Raw genomic sequence first — 17949 nt, 5'->3', positions numbered from 1 at the left:
ACAGCTTTAACAGTCTCTTCAGTGGATTCATTTAAAGCTGATTCTTTTAGTTACTGTACTTTTCACCTACTAGGTCATTAACATACAAAGACATTGCCTTAAAGAAGGTAGGCTCATTCTTTTTTTCCCTGAAACAGAAATGATTTTTGACTTTAGCAGGAGCCACACCAATAATACGGAGCTTCTCTGGGGGGCTGGAGGACTTCTAGAGCTACAATTACTTAGAAAGAAAACAAAGCCAGATTTTCAAATTTACATTTTAGCTACAAATTAAATAAATGGCAAACATCTCCTTTTTAAATTAATCACAAGAAACAGTGTCAAATATGGTGAAACCATGATTCCGGATAATGCTGAATAACAGAAATGTAGCCCTTCTGTATCCCATCTAAAGTAAGACAACAGCACACAGCAAAATCTTTTGCTCTCTTTTTCAAGGCCTGAAATGATAAGGTTCATTGCCTGTAACACTGCAAACCTCCCTCGTGTATACACACCCATGTGGAATGTCTCAAATTTAATAATCCTGTTGCTGGCCCTGCAATTATAGCCCACTAGATGTGGAAATGTAAGTTTTGCTTGACTTAGTAAAGATAGGCAGCAGGGTTCTTTAGAGATTTCAATCTGATTTAAGCTTTCACCAAAGAGAAAGGAAACACTGAATAAAATACAGCATTTATCATTAGACCATATTAGCATATTTTAGCTCTTAAAGCTATTGCTGGGTGATTATGCCAAGATTCAGCATTACTGGACATGCTGGCAAATGCAAAATTATACAAATAATTGTGCACTGAGATTTGCAATGGGAAAATCCCCCTGAATTTCTATGAGGGATGTGTACCCAAATTCCTTAGGCTTTGGAAAGTTCAATCATTCAGTGAGGCAGATGGCCACTTGAAAGCACCATTATATAAAACTACACTGGGTTATTTGAACAAGTTACCTTCTCTGCTATCATGAAGTCATAGCGGAGCGACTGACGGGTACAAATGGCTCCCAGCAGAAAAACAAAGACCATGTACAGAAACCACCTGCAAACAATAAAAATACAGTCTTTTTTTTTTCCAGTAAGACAAGACCATTGGTATTTCTGCTCATCAGCAGAGACAGGAAACAGTCAAGCACCAGCAGGCTGTGTTTTCAATCACTCTGCATGGGCTGTTCCTGCACTATTTAGCCTCAGGGATAAATTTAACACCAGTCCATGTTTCTTACCCACTACAATGTACCAGGAACAGTTGCAGCATGACCTTACAGTACCCCTGAGGGGAAGCTACCTGAGCTATTGATGTGTGTGGGGGAGAATAACCCAGTCCTGGGGACAGACTTTTTTGATAGGGCCTGTAGGAGTAATGTTTTTAAACTGTAAGAGGGTAGATTCAGACTAGACATAAGAAAGAAATTTTTTATGATGGGGATGGTGCAACACTGGCACAGGTTGCCCAGAAAGGCAGCAGATGCCCCATTCCTGAAGACATTCAAGGTCAAGCTGGACAGGGTTCTGAGCAACCTGATCTAGTTGAGGATGTCCCTGCTCATTGCAGGGGGGTTGGACTAGATGACCTTGAAAGCTCCTTTCCAACCCAAACTGTTCTGATTGTGCAGGTACAGTGATCCCCTCATCTGGCAGTAACATTAAACACTGCAGCCAGCCTGCTCTACAACCCCAGCCATGATCCTCTTCTGGTGTCCCTGGCCTTTCCAGTACTCAGGGGAAGGGATAATCCAGTCTGTCTGCAAAGCCTAGACAGCAAAGATGTAAATGGCCACAGTCCCTCCATCTGTGATACTTCTGTATCCTACAGAATCCCTTCACTTCAAACAAGCACCAATTTTGTCAGGAATCCCTCTAAATTGTGAAGATCCTTTCTGTCTAAACCTTGGTACACAATTAAAAGTAATAATTTCGAAAGCAATTAAGGTGGCAATGAAAACAGTCAGGAAAACCTACTGAGGTTTGTGGGTTTTTTTTAATATGTAACAGTATTTTACGCCTGGAAAGCAGAATTTCCTGGGAAGAGAACTGCTTGGGGAGGAAGGGCTCCTGCACTCCTCTGGCCTTGTAGGGTCATTTCACCTGTCTTGGCCTCATTTTCCCATAAAAATTGCATTTTTTATTTTTTTATTATTTTCTATTTATATAGAAAAATAAAGCACTTCAAAATGAACAGTAGTAAGTGACAAAATCACACACCCCAGGCCTTTAAGAACTTTGATCCTGTTCAGGGACAGCCAGGCTGCAGCAGCACAACTGCTCTAGCAGCAACACAGATCCCACCCAGCAAAGGAAAGACTGATTACATCTGCATTAACGAACCTCTTCTCTAACCCACCCAGAGTAGGTGGTTGTAATGGATAATAGTTTGAATGACAGCCAGCCTTTAATTTTCCAGATGGCTTAGTAATAATAGGCTGATGGGAATATGAAATAGATTGGTCACATCCAGAGCAGTCTGCAAAGAGGAAATTTTTCCCAATTAATGACTTACGAGGTGCCAATAGCAGCCAGAGACCCCAGGGGGATGTTGGTAGCAGGCTTCTGAAGATCTCCACTCATATTGAACCCAGCCATCACACCTGTATAGATGCAATTTAATCTAAGTTATAGCATATATAATAGGTATTACAATATGTCATATAATTTAATCAATCAGTTAACTGATTAACCAGTAACAATATCACTTCATTGCACTGCCTGGTCTCCATTGATGCTTGGTAAGAAACTGTTCATGTCTTTGAAGCAAGGCACCAATACCACATCTACAAAGACCCCTTTGTCCAGTTTGAACAATGCTGGGTGGAAGCAGAACAAAACCCATCTTATCTTAGTGCAAACCTCACAGAAGACAGTGCTGCCTAATTGTTGAAAAGATAAATGCTACCGTTCATCACAGCAGTGCATTCAGCAGGTGGTACCACCCCCCTCCAGACCAGATCCATTACAGTTCCCTGCATTCATGGGGGACAACCACCATTACAAAATGGCCTGGCCTGTCTGTGCTTAATGACGATCACATGCGCATTTAGCAGAGGGAATAACAGTGCTCAGCATGTGGGTGGCACCTTCCAGCCAAGGGATCTGCTTTGGAAGTAGGCATTATCTCTACTTTGCAGATAGGAAAAAGAAGCGCTGAGAGGGCAAGTGATTGTCCCAGCAGCATGTAGAAAACATGGTAGGACTAAGAATAAAGTACTGAACTGTTATTTTTGGCCAGAGTGCAGGGTATTGTACAATCAGGAATGGTCCTTAACCTAAAAAATTGCCATCTAAGATGCAAGAAAGGGAAACAGGATGAAGCAATGGATTACAGTCTCCATATTGAGGCTAGGAACCCAAGGTACAAACTGGTTGTGAGGCTTTGCCCGTACTTAAAGGAGGAGTCATACCAGATTTGCCAAGAAAACACAACTTTTCTTGTCACATTACCTGAAAACTTTTCCTAGAAGACTTCAGATACCTGCTATAAATAATACAATACAATACAATACAATACAATACAATACAATACAATACAATACAATACAATAAAATAAAATAAAATAAAATAAAAATCTGTGATTTGGAATCCTGATGAGAATTTGGACAATTTGAAGTCAGGACAGAAGAGTCTTTTTAAGACATTAACTTCTGTCCATTGCTATCTCACCCCTCAGATGTCAGACTAACATCTTTATAAAGGCGTATGGGCCAGGTGCCAGCCAGCAGTGCTCATGGGATGGTCCCTGGGAGCCGGGGTGAGATCACCACAGAACAACAATGAGAAGAAGGATGCCAGCACCACGGCACTCGCAGCATCTGCCAGCCATGGCAGCAGGGAACCAACCGCACATCGTTCTGCCACTCAGCTGCCAAGTCCAGCAGTCATCCCTCATTTTCAGAGGGCACAAGACTGATGAAGGCTCCCAGGTGGCGCATCTGAGTGACAACATCTCTAAAGCAGCAACACCCCATTTCATTTTAAAGCTCATTGATTGCTGCTTGGAAGAGTTTTCTCCCTTGACAAAGGGTAGGAGGGAGCCATGGGATAAATCCCAGAATAAAGGGGGCAAACCCAGCCCAGCCAGATGGATCCTTCCCTACAGACCATGGTTACTGATAGGCTGACAATAGGGAGCAACAACTGGGTTGCTAATCGAGGAACAGCAGCTCATCTCCCTGCTCTATCCCAGGTGTTGCTGTGCATCTTTACAGCTCCATCTCCTTGTCTGCTTGATGGAAATTTTAACACTTCCTCTCCTCACTGTGCTGCCATGAGAAGAGCCAGTTAATGAGCACAAGGTACTCACATGTTGCCAAACACATTGGCTAAGCATCCAAGTCTTTATTTATTCATTATTAACATTTTTTCCTTGATCTTTTCTTTCCCCCCTTGATCATTCCATTCAGCAGACATCTTTTGCTGTCCTCTTCTCCACCACAGAGCCATAGCCCCAACAGCTACTCGCCAGTCCCCATGGCCCCGGCACTCCTCAGCTCCTGGAAGAGCTGTTTTCCAGATTCAGAGCAGATTGAAATCCTTGATACCATATTGAAAACATTACAAATCAAAATGAGCCCTTAATTTTCTCCTGGAAGACTACTGTATGGATGTACTTCTGAACAGCCCTGCTAAAAGCCTGTCAATTGGTGTGCTTTTCCGCAGATAAAGCTTCCAAGCACTGCTTCTCTTAAACAGCTACACAACAGGCTTAGCTGGAAGTGAGAAAAGTCAGGAAGGCAGAAGTTGGTGGAAATGGTCACAAACATCATGCTACATGAAGTCTCTAAGAAGCACTCTTGGCATGCTACTTTGCAATTCAGGGTCAAGCAGAAAGCTAAGGATACTCTGAATTTTTCTTTCAGAGGGTGCAAACTATTGTCAGGACTGCTATTAATCTCATGTACCTCTTGGCCAAGTTTCCCAAACATCTAGCACTACCTCTGAATCTTCCAGCTTGAGCTTGACTCACCTCTTCCTCATTCAATCTCCTGCCTCAGCAAAGTGCAGGGGAAACACCAAAATGGGGTTTGCTGAACTGGATATGAAAAAACCTAAAGACATGTGAGTCATCAGCACAGCGGTGACTGCACAGCCCAGTCCGCCTCAGTGCCTCCCTCCACAGACCCACGTGTATTCAGGAGCAGCCAGGAGATCACTTGCCAGAGCCCCCATAAACAGGATCTTGACACCAGTGCCTGACCTCCTGCCTGGCAGCAGCTAGGGGTCAGACCCAGGCCAGTGCACACCATTAGCTTCTGTCAGCATCTCCAGATCAGAGGCTTCCATTGCCAAAGTCCAAGGCCACCACAGAGGGAACCAACACAGATTTCTCAGCCACTCAGGCCAAAGCCATCTTCTCTGTGTTGCAAGTTCATCTCTAATTCAATCAGTGCAAAAGCATGGACAATCTCACAGTACAGATGCATGGACAATGCCAAAGCCACCTGTCCACCACCTCTCAAAAAGTAATTCTCCAGACATGATGAGAGCTGCCAAAGAGCAGTACTGACCAGGTCTTTTGTGTGCAGCACACTGTCCACCCCACTTTTCAATGAAAGGACAACCTGGTTAGTTTTCAAACAAAACAAAGCAATCTTCACCATCCATAGCCTCTGCCACCAACTGCCAAAGAACCAATCTGGCTTGTGAGCAGCCACAAACAGCCTTTCCAGAGACTCAAGCTACTCAACAGAAGAAAAACCCTACACTTCCATATAAAATTCAATGACGCAGAGAAGTTGGGACATTCTTTCCTCCAGACACAGACCTTTCCCTAGGGAAATGGCGAGTCTATTCTGAGCTCAAGCAGTCATATCTGCAGGTTGTCCACAGAGAAAATTATCCACCTCTCTGTTTCAATGAGATAGCAGGCTGGATTTTCCACACTATTATCTCAGACAGCAGCAGATAATGACAAAGCTTCTGGACAAGGGAGCATGAAAAAATGGTCAACTCAGCCAGGAAATTATAGCTGAGACAGTCTCTACATTGCTGCTATTCCCAGCATAATCCAGTCCTCGGCATCATCCAGGGGCTGGATACGTGCACAAGGGGACCACCTACACTGTACATTAGGCACAACCATCACCTCCAGCTCTGGCTTCTAACTCCACCAGCCATGGTTTATAACTGTAGATATGACTACCTACAAACAGCCAACGTGTTTTCCAGTGAATTTGCTATAAAATGTAAAAGTTTTGGGTTTGTTTTCTTTTTTTAATTCACCCAAGACATGAAGAATGGAAAATCTTAGATAAGAATTGTAGCTAATTTTTTTAAAGGGCCACATTCTCCACTGATGTAAACTGGCAGCTTTCCATTGACTTCAATGGAGTTGTGCCAGTTTACATCATCTAATAGCTTAGCCCAAAACTTCTAAATCCATTTGCTGTCATTTTGCAAATGCCAAATACAGTTTATTTCAGAACTGGTTTCAGAACACTGATATTTTCCACTAACACCACTTCAAACATCATCTTACTTTCTTGTATCACATGACAACACACTCCTTTCATTAGACAGGAAACCTCAGGGATTTAGTAGAAAAACATTCTCTGCACAACAGAAACAACGTGTGACTTCATTTTAAAAGTGCATTGACAGTTGCATGGCTGCTGCTAGGAGGTGAACATGGGCAGGCAGCTCCCAAGACTCCTTCCCCATGCAAAGCCCTGGTTAGATGGGCAGCTGGCTGTTTGCATATCACAGTGCAGCAGCAAAGCATGTGCATCAAGAAGGTGTTTACAAACACAAAGAAAAACATCTGGTTAATGCATGGAATCTCTATAGGGGTTATGTTCACATCAAAAAGTCTTTTTGATAGAAGACAGCAAATACAAGTCTTCCATGCCCATTCTCTCCCATTTAAACCAGCTCTAGAGGTATGTTTTGGAATGCTCAGCTACTTCTTGATTATTAAATTACAAACTTGAAGGAATAAAGCCAGCTACACTGCATATCCAGCTGAAATGGCTTAAACAGCTATTACCCAGGAAGCAAACAGATCAGCCTCTGCTTACTACTGCTCCACCATAAAACTGGGATAACTTCACTTGTGTTGCTGGAGTTGTACCAATAAAATACAGAGAAACAGAGGAAGCAACTCAATCTGGAGTAAAGCAATCCAAGGAGGATGCTCATAAGAGGCAGCATGTTGCTACCGGCCTTTGAAAGGCTGGCAAGACCATCCTATTCCCTGCAGCTGAAGCACACTCAGCTGCTCCTCCTGCCCATTCAGTCTGTCAAGGGTCTCTCCTCAGGTCCTGCTCCCTTTTCCTGAAGTGGCTGCCCCTTTTTGCTTTTACAGCTACTAGCCAGCATTTCCGTAGTTTCCCTTTCACTGCTATTTCTGGTGGAAAAGGGCAACTTAAACCCACTTTTCAGTACATCCCAGAGACCAAACTTAGATCAATTCCATTCAGATAACCATATCAGAGGGCGAGGAAAGAGCTTACCCCAAAGCGATCAAAAGAGTTTCACTTCAAAGAGGAACATTTCATACCAAAAAGGCCCAACATCTTGTTTCACTATTTCCTAAACATTTTTTTAAAAAAACCTTCCTTATCAAAACAGCATCTTAGATTGTAAACTAGCATATGCTAAAAATTAAGAAGAGTAAACAGAACATTTATTTATTACAGATAAACAGAATGGTTTTGGGGGTCAAAGAAATGTTTCAAACTGGCTTGAAGTAACCCCTTAAAACTAAACAACATTGTTTTGCTGAAATTCTCCCCAAATTTCTGTTAACACAAAGGATTTCACTTCCAGTGCTCCAGCTGGGTCACTGCAGGGGTTTCAGCAGATAGGTACCACTTGGGGATGGTGCTGGGGAGGAGCAGGAGCACAAGCTGGAGGTGATAACCTGGGAGTGATGTTCACATGTCCCTGCCACCCCCTTTCATGTGGAGCTGTTGGAGTCTGACACAGCCGCTTGCTCACAATCTGTATCACGCTGCCTGCCCTCCACCAGAGGCACTGGCAATCCTATCGCATCTCTCCAGCCTGCTATTAATTCCACTGCCAAACCTATCCCTAAAGTGTCATCTTCGATCTTGTGGACCACCTGTCCTGCTGGCGGGCTCGGGCTGCATCCAGGCAGCACCTGCAATGCAGTGGGAAGCAGCTCTGCTCCAGCATGTGGGACATTGAGAAACCAAGGGTCCCATCTTCAGCCTTAGCATCACACCCCCATCGTGGAGAAGAAGGCAAACTAAACCAGCCTGGGTCAGGTGGGACATGGGGGAACCAGCCCTCACCCATTGTCCCAGCCCTGGGAGTTGTGGGCTTTATTCCCAGAGCTGCTGAAATTGCACTGGGCTCCCCAGTTGTGATCTGCAGCACAGAAGTCTTGATGCCCACCATAAATATTTCTTAAGCACATCACAAGTTCTTCCAGATAGAGCACTGAACACAACCCTGTGTTTTATGAGGCTCCTGAACTCCACAGTGCTACAAACAGCAGAACAAGAGCAATAGCAACGTTATATAGTACCACTGGCACTGCTATTCCAAAGGAATAACTTAAATCGCTTAAATAACCAAGCAATTAAAAAGTACACATGAAAAAGCTGTGTAGCAACCAAAGTAATTATACATCAACCCAAACTTTATTTTCAGAGAATATTTAACATTACTACTGGTATTACTACTGCTAACTAGCAAAGCAACAGGCTGCCAGGGCTTTAAATAAATTATATCTATTAGCTTTGGCATTCTTCCTAGCAGCCAAGCATTAGCAGTGATAAAGAACCATTTAACATGGCTAATCATTGCAATTTTCTGCACAGCTTTGTCATAACTATGCCTCTTCTATAACCAGGGAGCTGGAAAAAGACTGCTTTCCTGCATCACAGGGAGGGCTCATGAGAAAGGTCTCTTTCTTTGGCTGGGGGACTCGCTTGGGCCAGGTAGAAAGAACAAAGCAACTTCTCCATGGTGCCAATAGTTCAAGCAGGTGAGTTTTCCACGAGGATGTCTACAGCGAGGCAATAGCCAGCCTCATAAGCTGGGAGAGAGGATTTCAAAGGAAAATTTGAAGTCCTGCACTGGATGCACCTGACAATGATTTCTGCCATCAGTCCATTCCTCCAGTCCCATCTGTTTCACAAAACCCTTTATTTTGTCTCTCTGTACCATAATTCTATGAACAACTTCCACTGAGTTGCTTAGAGGTAATCCTCTGAAAACTCATTCTGTAATCCAATGATTCATTGCTATGGAAACTGCTTATAATTGGTACTTTTTATAGCTTAAAAACAGCATCAACAAAAGATATTAACTTCAGTTAATAGTTATTTTATTCCCACTGGAGATTGCCAGCTTTGGAAAGTGGACATGGATCTTCCCGGTAATTTAAGGGAATGAATAATATGAAAGTATTCAATTAAGATGATAAACGTGAGCTCTGCTACCATGCAAAGATGCATCTGTGACACCGTGAAGAGTGGTGGGTCAGTACCATGAGCAACGGCATCAGCCCAGCCTGGCCATCTGCCTGTGGTAAGGAAAGCCCTCCTGTGCTCTTCCTACCCTCCCAGTGCAATCAAGTCATAAGGCTTATCTAATAAGATAAATCAGTCTTTTTACAAAGGCTGGATACCCTGTGGCCTGATAGCATTGGCTCAGACCAGTGCCTGAGCCTTTTCCTTGGCAGGGAAGGATTTATACCACTCCATCAACCCATAGCGTTGTCCAGCAGTTTCCGACGACAGAGAGACAGAAGAGCACATTCAAGTGAACAGAACAAGACTGGGTAAAATTTGAAGTGCTGGAGGAAAGTCTGAGCATTTTTTACCAACCACATGAGTCTGCTATGGCCAAGTACCTTCCCACTCACCTTGCCTTTGCTTCTGCTCATCTCCAAGGTGTGACAGTGGAGGGAAAGAGAGGGAGGATAAAACTTAACTGTACCTGTGGCAGCTGGGAAAAACACTCCAAAAACTGTGAAGAAGGACTCTCCCTGGCTGTAGTCTGGCAGCGTGTTGTTGAACATAAGCTCTTCAGAGTAGCCAACGAAGCCATGTTCTGCAAAGACACACAGGGTGAGAGGAGAAACCACAGGGAGTGCAGGAGATCCTCCAGCCTGCTCTTGGCAATCACCCACCCTCTACACATATGCAACACCAGTGGCTGTTTCCTGGGACAGACTGAGAGGATGAATGTCGTCAACTTATTTGGTGGAGGGAGAAGGCAGACAAGAGGTCAGTGTGGTTACAAGGGTGCAAATGCCATAGAAAGGTGCCACAATGCAGGCCAGCACTTCAAGAGGCACCACCAGGCTGGGCAGCTCTCACCAAGCCAGAACATGGATCACACCCAGCTCTGGCTGCAAGCAAGCAGGACAGCTTCTTGTAAAACCTGTCCATTGTGGTGATCAGCTAGTATTTATACTCATTTATCCATGCCACTTTAATCCTCCTTCCAAACAGAGCAAAATTACGCAGCCGTAAGACAACTGCATCCCTGAGCAAGCCCTCACACCATATCCCAATCCTGTGTTTCTGCCAGTCAAGCTCCTGTACAGACAAGACCTGAGATGGGCCCACGCTGTGAAGCTGCTACCAACACACTCACCTTATACACTGGTTGTCAATGAGGCCAGAGCCAGTAACACCAGCTTGTTGCAGGGCAGGCTTTCCCCAACAAGATGGGTTTCCCAATGAAGAAGGAATAAAGTGCTCTAAAACTTCTCACTGCCGCTTGTTGCTGCATTATTATCCCCAAACCAGGACTCAACTCAACATGGGGCTGTGCATCATGACCAGCTGCCCCCCTCCTAAATCTTTGGCAAACATTTGTCACGGCGCAACAAGGAGTAAATACCAAGAACTTGACCAGCTTCTGCCAGGTGTTTCCAAGGTCACATACACACACAAGCTTTACTTTCCAAATAAAAAGTTTTACAGAAGATGGGGAAAGCAATGCGTAGGCTATCAACCTCTTGAAACTGGTTTACTGGGTATGTAACGGAGGATTCTGATCCCTCATTTCTCGCTAGAAAGACAAGCCAAATTCTTCCACAAACCTCGATTTGTTAGGAGTAGCTGAGCCCAACACCTGACATGCTAACTGGGCATTAATCAGGAATGGGTATAGATGCTTATAGCCAGAAAAGGTAACTCATAAAAGCAGGAATTAAGGAATTCATGATATGTCTATGAAAATAATTATTTCATTTTCAACAGATGTCCCTGCTTTTTAATGGTGTATCTCTATCTGTGGAAACATCTCCTGCCTGTCAGTAATCCAAATGCTCGTGCCAGCTGGGGGTGGAAGGTGAGCAAAGTCAGTTCATTTTTCTCTCCTGCCACTCCAGTCTATTTCCACAAGACACGTGACTGCAGTAACTTGAATTTTCTCATTAGCAGGCAGGATGCTGTTTATGGCTGCACGGGGTGATGGCCAGAAATTAAAAAAAAAGACTCCATCAAAGCTGTCCCATGCCTCAAAGACAACATTAATGATGTTTGGACAATAGATTAAACCGGAAACCTAAATCAGAGCTCTGAACGCAAGACATATCCATTTAAAGTCTCAGAATATAACTAACCACAGAGCTTTGAAATTGCCACAGAAAAAAAAAAAAACCTATAGATAATCAAAAGTTTCCTACTACATCTGCATTCATTGTGTTGCCCAAACATGGATGGAAACACACTGATAGAAGAGGTCTCCTGCTGCTAGGCTTTTTAAAAGCACCAGCTATCTTCATTGGGAACAAGTCCCACATGAGATTTAAAGGGAATAAGCTCAGCGCAACACACTGATCTCTGGTTACAGATGTCCACAGAAAGCACAGCTTCTAGAGAAATAAAGGGGAGATTTGTGTAGGCTGTATGCTCCTATTAGACCAGACCTGAGCTCCTTCAACTGGAATTCATGCACACAATAGCATGGCACATGGGCTGCCTGCAAAGCTCCCATCAAGCTGTTTGAAGAGAAGTTTGGTCCCTGGCCAAGAGTTTTTTCAGAAAGCACGTGCTCCTCATAGAAATGTTAATGTTTCATTAATGAAACAAAAGGAGTGGGCAAAATACTCATCTCACCCCAAGGAGATTTGCAGACCTTCTCCAACCTGTGCTCTGTAGCAGCCGGAACAAATATATCTGTTACCCTTGATGAAGGTTTGCCCCACCAATTCTTAAGTCTCCTGTGAAGTGGACTCTAGCCTCTCTTGGTGGTTTACTCTCATGTTTTCCCCATCTCTATCATTTCAGTTTCCCCTGCTGTCTAACCCAAATCACCCTGTCTGCAGTTCATGATGCTATTTCTTGCCTGATCCATAAGCTACTTGCATTTTTTGACACCGTCTTTTCACCTACTGGAAACAGTCCCATCCTGCACTGGCATAGTTGATAGTTTCTGCCAGGCTGTAGGACTTTGTCTTCATCAGCCCACAAATCACCCTTTTCACATCACCTTCCCCAGCTTGTGTGAGGTCATCTGGAAGTCTGACCTCCTCAGTGAGGCTGCTGGGAGCCCTTCCCAGCTGGGGGTCACCTGCAAATTGAATCTGCATATTCTCTTTTCCATCACCTTGGCAGTTAAAGGAAGTGCCAAATAACCATATCAGACCCTTGCAGAACCTCATCAGGCACAGCATCTTGCTTCACGAGTGAACCATCTTCAACTCTGGCCTTCCAAATGGCTTTTGGGACTACATAAATTCAACAATGGGCTGACCTAGGCCCTTTGGGTACCTCAAGTCTCCAAGTATACAACCAGACTACATTTTCTGTGATATCATTTTGGCCATACCATGGCCAAGAGTCCAACATCTAATCTGCACCTCCATGCATCTATCCCCTATTAATTTAAGAAGCCAAATGATCCCTTGTCCTCCATCCATTTGTCTGCTGCTGCCTTTCCCACTTTAGTCCCCCAAATATAAATTGTGGGTAGAAGAAACAAAGCCCAAAACAATGGCAGATATCAAGGGAACCACAGAAAACAACAGTGTGGATTTGTTGAAAGAGCCACAGGATGTACCTACAACTCTATCCCACTTCTGCTTCCTTTCCTTGATGCTCTGGTGTGCGAGAGGAAGCCCAGGCACTCCACATTTCCCTTTATACAGAACCAGGAGCTTTCTTGTCTCATTAAATTAAAATTCATCCAAAAGTTATTTGCAACCATCCAAAAGCTATTGCAACCTTATTCCTCAGTCAGTCACCCTATCTGTGTGAGAAACAAATCTCACATCCCTTTTGATCCATTTTACACCAGGATTTGCAACTGCCATCGATTTAAGCAAGCTTCAGCACAGGACCATGGAGCTGAGAACACCACGCTGTGAGTATCTCCTGGCTGTCCCCATGCCTGTGACCAGAGCAACTCATCTGTTACCTTCCAGATGTCATATTAGTGGGACTAATTGTAGCTGACGGGGCAATTGAGCTGAAAATCATCCAAAACAAAACAGGAATCAGCAACTGAGACCAATCGGTTAAACCAACAGAGCAGTCAGCCAGTTGTTCACAGAGTCAATTATCCACATCCCATTGAAAGTGCACTTCAAAAGGACGAGCTTCGGAAGGAGGAGGGAAGGAAATGTGATAGGGTCTATATTTGGCACCCTGATCTCCAAACAAGGCAAGATCATTTTACTAATTTTTTTAATTCTTCTTATTTTTTGCAAGAGGATTTTTTCCTCCAGCTTACTGCTGGGTACCTGAGATCCAGGCCAGATGCCTTCCTCCTCACTCATTACAAAGTGTTTGTCTGACAAACTTTGCTCCCAATTAATATATATGCAAGCCCACAGCCTCTAAATCCTGCCTTTAATGATCCTGCTCTCAGCTGGCTTGCAGAGGGCTGGAGCTGAAGGGCTATAAAACAGTCTTGCCAGGTTCATGCTAGAAGGAAAATAAACCAGTTCCTTCTCTGTGCTATACCAACCTTATGGGAAATGCACAGTAAAGATGGTATCAATTTATTTTCATCATTGGATACTCAATAAAGAGCAGGTAAATAACGGGTTTCTGAAGTGGTGGAGCTGAAGTAAATAAGAGGGGAAAAAATTGACTTAGAACAACATCTGAATTATTCCTGTGATTTCTGACAAAAATAAGTCCTTCCAGTTGCCCTTACTAAAATGATGAAATTAACAATAAAAAACACCTAGCAAGTTTCAAATGGAAGAGCTTCCAGGATGAGCATCCTCCATTCACAAGCACAGGGGTCACCAATGGGCTGCAGATCAGCCTGATGCAGTTGGAGAGAGAGGAGGAGAAGGAGGGTGGCCAGGATTCTCACATTCCCCAGCCACCACAGGTGCTTGGGAGGAGGTACTGGCCTTCACCTGGTTGCCACCACTGCATTCCCCATTCACACCAGCTGGTTTCCAGCTTTGAGGCTTTCTTGCACTTTCTGCCACCTCTCACCCCATGGAAAAGGATGAAAGCAGCTGAGGAGGTTTTCAGCACTCAGGACACCCCTTAGCAGGGTGGCCCCTCCATGAAGCCCAGGTTTTCAGAGCAGGCTCAAGGAGGTTGAAGAAGGGGCATGAGGCAAAGCTGTGGTTACACGAGGTCAGGCCATTATGCAACGGCACAGAGGATGATGGTGCTGCCAAGTTCCAGGCAACCTGGAGCTCATTACAGATTAGTCAAGTCTTGGCCAAATTCAATAAGCCCGTTCACAAGCTTAAGGTTAAATAAACCCTGGCACTGAGGCAGGGGCTAAAGAGTGCAAAAATGGAAAACCACCTTAAGAAACAGCTCCCTGAAGACTGTCACGTATTGCACTCTGCTTGCGATTAGAGATTTTAATTATGAAGGTGAATGCTGAAGGCTTAAAATGGTGAGATTTTTCCCTTTTCCTAAATAAGTAAGGCCACACATTCCTGCCTAGAAGGTACTTGCTGAGACTTGCTTTCAGAGGAACAGCTGGAAGTGTTTGTCCTGCAGCACATTTCCCAGGTCTGACCCCAGCATTTTCAGGATCCTGTGCGATGTAAGACATGGAAAGCCAAAGAGCAACTATATATTGCTGGCATAATTATCTCTCTCTTTACCATTTCTTTTTCTCCTCTAACCCCCACCTGGCATAAGCTCCAAAATCCACTCATCCCATTTGGACACCAGTCCAAGAGCATATTCAGAGTGGGGTCCTGGCGCAGGTGCCAGAGATACCTGGACACACCAGTGTTGAGGAAACTGGAATGGTCCTCACAGTCTGGTCCCACAGCTGCTATCTCACCCGAACACACACCTCTACAGTAAGATAAAGTTTCACTTCCTCCTATGAAGATCTGGAAGCAAAACCATGAATGTTGTACAAACCCCACCATCTTTTTATCATTGTGTTCCCCACACACTATGCAAATACTGAAATCTAATTTAAGGTAACAAGCAGCGCAGGGTCCTCTGACATAACAGCTCTGAACACTGCTCTGCACTGACACAGCTATGCTCCAGACGCCTCTGCAGAAGGGGGTACTCACACATGCCAGAGAACGATGTGGATCCAGCTGACCACAACCACAGCCCAGCAATACCATGCAACACAGTCAGCGAAAGTCACCAAAAGCAGTGCACCTCTTCAGCGAATTGGCATCATCAAAGAGGTGTGAAAAGGGCACCAGGGTCATGAATAACCCTTGAATCGCCTTTCCCAACAGAATAAAAAAATCAAAGCAGCGCAGTCACAAGCCCCATGCCTCTGTGTCCCTCCGTGCACATGCTTGGCTTCCTGTGTTGGGCTTGTTTAACACTGACATTAACAATCACATTTCCAACGTGCTTCCAAGGCTGGGCCGCTTCTGCAGCCAGGCCTTTACACCTTCCCAGATCCAACTCCTGAGGTCCTACCCGCATTTTTTCCCAGGCAAGTCCAACACTACCACTGCTATTCCCAGGTGCTGCCCCACTGCTGCCAGCCTAGTATAGGGCAGGTGGAGGCAGAGATCTATGAGAAAAACGTGGAAAGGCTGTGAACGAAAAGAGCGAAGAAAAGCAGGGCTGGAGGTGGACAGAAGACAGTATGGTGGGTTTTCCGTGCCACCGGTCCACTGCTCAACTTGTTGTGAGACAAATGAACAGGCTTTCACCAGAAAGCCCCAGTCTTCTCAGAGACAGGGAACTGGTGAGTCATGAAAACAAAGCATGTTAACAGGCAGAGCTGCACTGGCAGGCACAGAGAATAAATATGATCTTTGCCGAACCTGTATGGAGGTACAAAAATGCATTAACTTTTTCCAGGACATCTCCTGTTTCCCCTCTGGATATACAAGTTTTGGCTGGAAGACTGGGAAGAAACAGAAGGAAAAGAGAAGAGCTACAGGGGAGCAGGGGAGCAGAGATGGAGGGAATGAGGAGACTGGAGAGATCAATGTCTGTTTCATGACACTTACCACTGGACTCATCTACCAAGGGGACCACATTCACCAAACCTGGTTGTCCTTTTCTGCAGCTCCCATGCAACACGTGTGCCATGTGAGTCAGCACGGATCAGCACACATTTCCTACTAGCCAGGAGCTCATCTGCTCCATGCTGGACTTGTGGGCAGCAGCACAACTCCATAGCTGGAGATGGGGTATGTGCAGCCCAGCCCAGATAGAGAAGAGCAAACACAAGACTTCTGATACCTGACCTTACAGATTCACCCTCTGTACGTCACAAATGACTTTACTCCTTGGGTTTGCCTCAGTCCTCCAGGACACATCCTACCTACTGACAGCTCCCACAGCCTCAGTATTTCTGCTCCGGGAGTCTTAAACTAGGCAAAGGAAAACTCAGAGAGGAATGTCTGTGTTAAATGCATGCAAGTCAATGATTATGCAGTGACAAAAGGGCAATTACAGTGATAGAACATGGCCACACTGATGGATCAGTGCAGAAAGATGGCAGAGCATCTGCTTAAGCTGCCAGGGCACTGACAAATGGGTAATGCAGGAGCTCCCCACCCCAACCTATGCCACTGCGGGCAGCCCTAAACACAAAGTACTGGGAAGAAGAGGAGGTGAGAAGAGGAAGGGACTAAATTCCCTCTGTAATTTCATCCCTAAATCCCAGTTAAACACACTTAGAATCAAAACAGCCCAGAGCAATCACAGACCCTAAGCCACGGGCAGCAGGAGTGAAAGCAGCAGTTCAGCTGGTGCTGTTTCCCCAAACGGCAGGGTGGTGCCAGCTGAACATTAAGCGTTGGGTGCCTTGGCCAGCACCTTACCATGCCTTACTGGCCACAGCACGTGGTATCCTCAGAAATGCCAAACCAAAGCTGAGCAGCAACAGGCAGCCTGGAGCAGGGAGAGGAGACCATTGCTCTTTTTCCACTTATGGCAAACAAATAAGCTCCTGTTGTACCACTAGCCCTAGTGAGATGGTTTCATAAATTAGGACAAACAGCACACATTTCAAATTCATCAGAGCTGCAAGTAGCAAAAACCAGACAGGTTTTAGTGGTGAAAAAAATGGTAAGGGGGTAGGGAGAAAGGGATCAGAGCAATTTTAAAGAAAGAAGGAAAGAAGTTCCCTTGCCCAAGACATTCTCTGCACCCATAATAAGCCTGGCAAACCCAAAATGAGAGATTATGTAAAGTCTGTAATTGAAGGAGTGAAAGCCACAGTTAAAACAATCTAAAAAGGCCAAGCCCTGTGAAAGGCAACTAGAATCCCTTATCTTTTGATGGAAAAGAATGTGCTCCCTGAGATTAATGACGTGTTTACCCAAAAGGAAATCGCCGCCCTTCTGAAGCAGCGAGTGTTTGTTCCTCCCAAGTCCCTGTTTTCTGCTCCAGAGCTGATCTCCCAAACCTCCTGTTTAAAGTCAACACACAATACAGCTTCCTGCTGCCATGGGCTCTGAGGGATCCCACCATTAACCCTCTCCCAAAAAACCACCCTCCACTGCACCTGCCAGTCCTAGCCACCAGCAGCACGGAAGAAAACAGGGTATTTAGATCACACTTAGAGCACCAGCATGGAGACAGGCATTGCACCAGTGGCTGCCAGCAACCTT

At 44.9% G+C, this 17949-nt stretch overlaps 1 protein-coding gene across 7 annotated transcripts in view; it reads right to left on the bottom strand.

The window, feature by feature from the left end:
• The window catches only part of SLC12A8 (solute carrier family 12 member 8), a 59388-nt gene that overhangs the window by 15937 nt on the left and 25502 nt on the right, over positions 1-17949 (bottom strand). For all 7 annotated transcript variants that reach the window (XM_062606969.1, XM_062606959.1, XM_062606995.1 and 4 more), the window contains 3 exons: positions 9897-10010; positions 2493-2580; positions 947-1034 (listed from right to left, as the gene is read on the bottom strand). In XM_062606969.1, coding sequence (XP_062462953.1) covers positions 947-1034; positions 2493-2580; positions 9897-10010 — 290 coding nt within the window. The remainder of the gene's footprint in view (positions 1-946; positions 1035-2492; positions 2581-9896; positions 10011-17949) is intronic.

Source organism: Pezoporus occidentalis, unplaced genomic scaffold (genome assembly GCF_034315485.1).
Source record: "Pezoporus occidentalis ecotype Australia unplaced genomic scaffold, CSIRO_AGI_Poc_V1 ctg12, whole genome shotgun sequence".
Classification (NCBI taxonomy): Eukaryota; Metazoa; Chordata; class Aves; order Psittaciformes; family Psittacidae; genus Pezoporus; species Pezoporus occidentalis.
This window is presented reverse-complemented; position numbering and strand designations above follow the sequence as displayed.